The sequence below is a fragment of the Chenopodium quinoa genome, unplaced genomic scaffold (genome assembly GCF_001683475.1).
Source record: "Chenopodium quinoa cultivar QQ74 unplaced genomic scaffold, ASM168347v1, whole genome shotgun sequence".
NCBI classification, from domain to species: Eukaryota; Viridiplantae; Streptophyta; class Magnoliopsida; order Caryophyllales; family Amaranthaceae; genus Chenopodium; species Chenopodium quinoa.
This window is the reverse complement of record NW_018745617.1, coordinates 1,551,249-1,557,201: the sequence shown is the minus strand read 5'-3', so window position 1 is coordinate 1,557,201 and position 5,953 is coordinate 1,551,249. Positions and strand designations below refer to the sequence as shown.

The 5,953-nt window shown below is 40.4% G+C and overlaps 1 protein-coding gene across 1 annotated transcript; it reads right to left on the bottom strand.

Moving 5' to 3' along the window:
• Positions 1–1,712: 1,712 nt before the first annotated feature.
• On the bottom strand, positions 1,713–4,672 carry LOC110716664 (uncharacterized mitochondrial protein AtMg00810-like). Its single transcript, XM_021895311.1, has 2 exons — positions 4,280–4,672; positions 1,713–2,099 (listed from the first exon to the last, which is right to left on the bottom strand). The coding sequence occupies exons 1-2, from the start codon at positions 4,670–4,672 to the stop codon at positions 1,713–1,715; spliced, it is 780 nt and encodes a 259-aa protein (XP_021751003.1).
• Positions 4,673–5,953: the final 1,281 nt, after the last annotated feature.

Here is a 5,953-nt window from a genome sequence, read left to right as displayed (position 1 = left end):
ACTGGCGCACCAAGGAACCTAAAATTGTTGTATGAAGTCGAAATCACCTTTCTGGGAGGCTTCGAGATCTGTCGTTGCTGAGATATCTCTGGCGCCAAGAATTGGAGTAGGGTCTTCCCTATTCTGCTGCACCTGTATTTATTTTTGACTATAGAACTTTGCCAATCTTTTTAATTATCTTAGGGTTGACCTAAGACTTAATGTTGCTTGACTCATCGACTTGACACGACTCAAGGTATAAACTTGACTCGTTGATTGAATGAATCGAGGTTGACTCGACTCAAAGTGTTTGACACATGTGTTAGACTCAAATCAAAGTGATATGACATGACTCAATGTGTACATGACTCGTGTGTGCATTGTAATGTGATCGTGCGACTCGAAAAATGCAAAAAAAGCAAAAATTTTCCGTCAATTTTGTGGAGGGTACCGACTTTCTCCCGAAAAAGAAAGACGTGAAAAAGAAAATCAAAAGTGAAGTTTGAAGATTCATGTTGAATGAGCTTAGTCAAATGTTGTTTGATACTATCTCTCAAGGTTCAAGGATTAATTCATCCTAGGCTATCTCAACTGTTGACTCCATGATGAAAGCATTTGGGTAACTTAGGCACGGAGGCTAAGCACTTCATACTTCGTGATGCAATGACAATTATGAGTGATGAGTGATGTAACAAGGCATGCTTCAACGTTAAGATTCCATGACAAAGGGTTCCTAAGGGAAGTATATTTGGTCATGTATGTGTGATGTGTGTGATAGTGACACTAAAGTTAGGCCGCAAGAGCTAAGTGTGTGGAAAAATATATTATTGAAAAGAGTCAAATGGTGGTGACTCTTAGGCTAGGTAAGCTAACGATGTAAGGACCAAGCCCCCAAGTCTAGCTCTAAGTGAAAAGGGATGAGCATTGGAGATTCCTTGATATGATCATGGTGCAAGTGTGTGAATGTGAATACGAATGCATTTTTATTACGGCTGCACCTCGATGGGAGGTTGCCTACGTATCCGTTAGGAATCAGGCCGAACGTAGCTCTAGCCAAACCTCGCACAAGTGTGTATACCTCAAAAAGGTCTTTTTAAGGGTTGTAACGTGGTTAGGCTAAAGGTTTAAAGAAGAAGGGGGTAAAGGCTCAAGACCCTAGATAAGCCCCAAAGGTGTGCAACCTTGCTTTTGAATATTTGTATTTTCATGCTTGAGGTTTTCTACTCTTTTTTTTTTTAGCTCTTTCTTTTGCTTTAGCATTTATTTTATTTTAATAAGTGTGGGCAATCTCGATCATGCGGTCTATCACTCACTTGGCATTCATGTTTCTCAGGCACGGTACCGAGTACTCGATAAGAGACGCAATCTGAGACATGTTCTTATCGAAGATACTTTCATATCAAAGACATTGGAACACTTACCCTTTTGTACACTTGTTTTCGTTTTTTTATTATTGCTTATTTTTTTGCTATTGCTTTCTTTTGAATTTGCTCAAGCTTTCTTTAGAATTACATAAGTTGCACACCATCCCATCCCAAGGTTAGGTAAATGTAGGTTGAAAAAAGAAGGGTCTATCGTTAGACGAGGCTCAAAGTGGTTTATGAAGAAAGGATTGTATAATAAGGGCGAAAGGAGATATGATGTGGCTACAAGGGGTGCCTCAAATCATTGGTATACCTTGTGTGCGCTGATGTTGAACCGGATTACTAGAGAGATAAATCGCACTAACATTGTCACAATAAACCATTGTTGCCTTCGAAATAGGAAATCCAGCAGGATTCAGAAACCACATTTGCAACCCCTCTGTACTCTACTTCGCAAATGGACTTAGACAAAGTGGGTTGGCGTTTCGAAGACCAAGAAATCAGATTATCACCAAGGTACACACAATACCCTGATGTAGAACGACGAGTGTCCGGATACCTGCCCCAATCTGCATCCGTGTATGACACAAGAGAAGAAACAGGAGATTTATGCAATTGTAAACCAAAATTTGTCGTACCTCTAATGTATCGAAGAATGCTTTTCAACGCATCCATGTGCTCAACATGGGGTGAGTGCATAAATAAGCAAACCTGCTGAACTGCATAAGAGTTATCTGGTCGGGTGAATGTCAAGTACTGCAAAGCACCACAGAGGCGCCGATAAGAAGTAGGATCGTCATACAGAGCACCCTCCTGAGTAGGGGTGTACACCGGTCCAAAACCGGACCGGACCTGGACCGGACCTGTTTGGACCGGGGACCTGAATTGGGTAATTATGAGGACCGGGGACCGGACCTGAATTAACAGGTCCGGTTCCGGGCCAGACCTGAAAAATCAGGTCCGGTCCGGGTTTGGACCTGAATGGACCTGTTTTGTGTCTTTTTCGTTTTTTTTTTTAATACAAAACCTGTTGGACCTGCATATGGACCTGCATATGGACCTGTTTTGTGATTTTTAGACCTGTTGCATAATTTAATAATTACATACAAACCAAAATTATCAATTACAAAACTACATAAAGTCTATAAAGTTCCGATTCTCAAACACCAAAAATACAAATGAGTCCACCGAAAATACAAATAAGTCCACGAAAACTCAGTTTCAATTTTTCAGAGTTTGGTTTTCTTTTTTTATTTATTTATTTATTTTTTAATTATGATTTTCCCGGGTTTCAGGTCCGGACCTGAAAACCCCGGGTTTGGACCGGGTCCGGACCGGGACCGGGAACCTGGATTTTTAAGAACCGGGACCAGACCTGAATCAACAGGTCCGGGTCAGTTCCGGTCCGGTTCAGGTCGGTTCAGGTCCGGTTTCAGGTCCGGGCCAATTTTTGTACACCCCTACTCCTGAGTGCTCAACTTTCCTTTGGTGTCAACATAACTACAAGAAAAAGAGGATTGGGCGACGAAATATCTCGTTGCACAAAGACCCAAATTCGTCGCCCAAACCTTTGTGCAACGAAGATGAACTCGTTGTGGGCTCGTTGCACAAGGGTCAACGCCCTTGCTATTTTGTGCAACGAAATATGTTTTCGTTGCCCAAAACAAGTTTTGGGCGTTGAATGGTTTCGTTGCCCTTAATTCATTTTGTGCGACGAGTTAATATTACGTTGTCGCCCAAAACTAGTTTTGGCGTCAAATAATTTGGTTACCCAATTAATTTTGTGCAACAAATATTTAATTTTGTTGCACATAGCATATGATGTTTGAACCTCCTACGTACTTTTGTTTGGGCGTTACTTAATTCATAGAATAGTACGGGGTAGAATAACTAGTTAGTTTCACATTCGTCGCCCTTAATATAGAACATATATATGACCAATATTTAAGCTTATTATATTAAACTTGTCTCGCCATCTTACGAGTACAACAATTCTATATATAATTTAAGGTGTAAATAATTACATAAAATATCACATCAAAAGGATTTGAAAATATTCGACAAGATTAAAATGAACTTGAAAATTAAAATAGTATGAAACGTATTATACAAATCTATCTTACAAAATACCAATTCATAGAGCCTATGAGCACAAATTAAAACCATTGTATGATGAAAGAGATAAGTAAAATCAATGAAAACAGACCATCAAGGAGTAAATTCATTCGCAATGAAATATAATGAAATAGAAAAAGGATTTAATAAATCGGATTAAAGTCCATGGTGGACGTTCTGGTCGTGGGTGAGGAAAGCGATTCATGAACATATATAACTAAGTTGGGAGGGTGGTCGTGGCTGCGAGATTTGGATGTGTCGTCCACCCTGCCATTCCATTGTCATCGACAATAAATTCTCCAATCGATGTAGATGAGGAATTGCAGAGGAGGGAGATGGAAGATAGAACCTGATAAGAATTAAAAACGGTGAGGGATTGGGGAAAATTGAGGGATGTTAATCTTATCAACTTGAGTCAAATTTAACATTTAAATTTTCACAAAGTTTTTTTGAATTTCAAAATTTTAATATGAATTTTTAGAACAAAAAATTGCCGCTTGATTTTTTATTGTTTTGGGCAACGAATATGTTTATTTATTGTCCTTTGTCTCTGGTAAGGGCAACCAATCAAGAACCTTTGTCGCACAAAAAAAATACTTTGGGCAACAAAATAGAGCTTCGTTACCTATAATAGCTTTTGTGCAACGAAACCACTTACTCGTTGCCCTATTTGTTATGTTGGGCAACAATTTTGTATATGTTGCCCAAACTTTGAGATACGGGCGACGAACTTAATTCTCGTTGCCCATTCAACGTTTTGTCGTCGCCCAAACTTTGAGATACGGGCGCCCAAACTTAATTCTCGAAGGCTTGCAATTTGCCATTCCTGCTTTTTCCAAAATTTCCTGCGCATACTTCTTTTGAGATAAAAATAAACCATTTTTACCTCTAGTAACAGCAATACCCAAAAAATAACTCAGAGGACCCAAATCCTTCATTGCAAATTCAGAGCTGAGGCGAGAAATAATATGTCGTCGGAGAGATTCCGATGAAGCAGTAAGCATAACATCATCAACATATAGAAGTAGATAAGCAATATCATTACCATGGCGATAAATGAATAATGAGGTATCAGATTTTCTATTAGCAAAGCCAATAGTAGCCACAAAATCTGCAAAACGTTTGTACCATGCACGGGGTGCCTGTTTCAGACCATATAGTGACTTCTCTAATAAACAGACATGATCAGGTTTATCAGGATCTTTGAATCCCATAGGTTGGTACATGTAAATTGTTTCATTTAAATGACCATGTAAGAAAGCATTTTTCACATCCAATTGATGAATTTGCCAAGACTTAGCCAAAGCAATGCTAAGTACCACCCGAATAGTAGCCGGTTTAACAACCGGGCTAAAAATCTCATCACAATCAATTCCTTCCCTTTAAGTTTTACCATCACCAACAAGACGAGCCTTATGTCTCTCAAAAGACCCATCAGACTTAGTCTTATGCCGAAAAATCCACAATGACCAAATTATGTTCACATTCGGTGGTCGCGGAACCAATTTCCAAGTTCCATTGTCAATAAGAGCATCATATTCTTCCTACATAGCAATTTTCCAATTATGGTCACGAAGAGCATTAACCGGGTTCTTTGGAATGGGTGATATGGAGGTAGTAGTATGATGTGTTTGATCTTGGTATTTAGGATTGGGCTTGATGATTCCATGTTTACTTCGAGTAGTCATGGAGTGTGTTGGTGGAGGAGTGGGATAAGAGAAGGAAGACGAAGAGGGATCAGGTGGAATGTGAAGCACCCTATGCTCGTCCACACCCGCACCAGCGGCCGATGGAAAACCATCGAGTTGGGCAGTGGGCTCGGCAAAGATGGCTCCTCTAGCACCAGCACCCGCTGGTAACCCGGCGGGGGATACAGTTAGTGGCACGGGGCCACGCTACAGGGTGCTGGGGATGAATGGAATTGCTCCTGGAATGGCAGTGTACTCCGCGGCTCACCCGCGACCTGGGCTGTTGTGCCGCAGTCAGGCTGCGGTGTGGACTACCTAGGAGATGAAATGGGCTAAGGCACACGCTGTTGGGGGGACTGATTTGCGTGGGGTTTATGATTAGGATGGTGGTCGATGCTAGCATCATAATTATGTTGAAGCAACGGATGAGAAAGAGGTCCTAAGCTATCACCCAAGAAATCATAAGAATGGGGTTGTGGAGAATGAATTTTAGATGGGAAAACTGATTCATCAAACCAAACATGTCTTGAAATTATAATTTTCCGACTCGATATATCATAACACTTATAACCTCTATGATTACTTGGATATCCAAGAAAAACACAAGGAGTAGAGCGCGGTTGGAGTTTGTTAATTTGAGTAGAAGGGAAAAGAGGATAACATAGACAACCGAATACCCTAAGATGAGAATAGTCGGGGTGTTTTTGATAATTCGAGTTGGAGACTGATAATCAAGAATTTTAGTTGGCAAGATGTTGTGTAGATAGGTAGCCATTTCTAAAGCATGATGCCAAAAAGAGGGAGGCA

Bases quoted from the DNA above. Each gene is read 5' to 3' on its own strand.
- LOC110716664 (XM_021895311.1), bottom strand. From the start codon at position 4,672: ATGGGATTCAAAGATCCTGATAAACCTGATCATGTCTGTTTATTAGAG. The intron at 2,100-4,279 runs GCAAATTGCAAG...GGTGCTTTGCAG, and splicing joins TTTTGGAAAAAGCAGGAATG to TACTTGACATTCACCCGACC.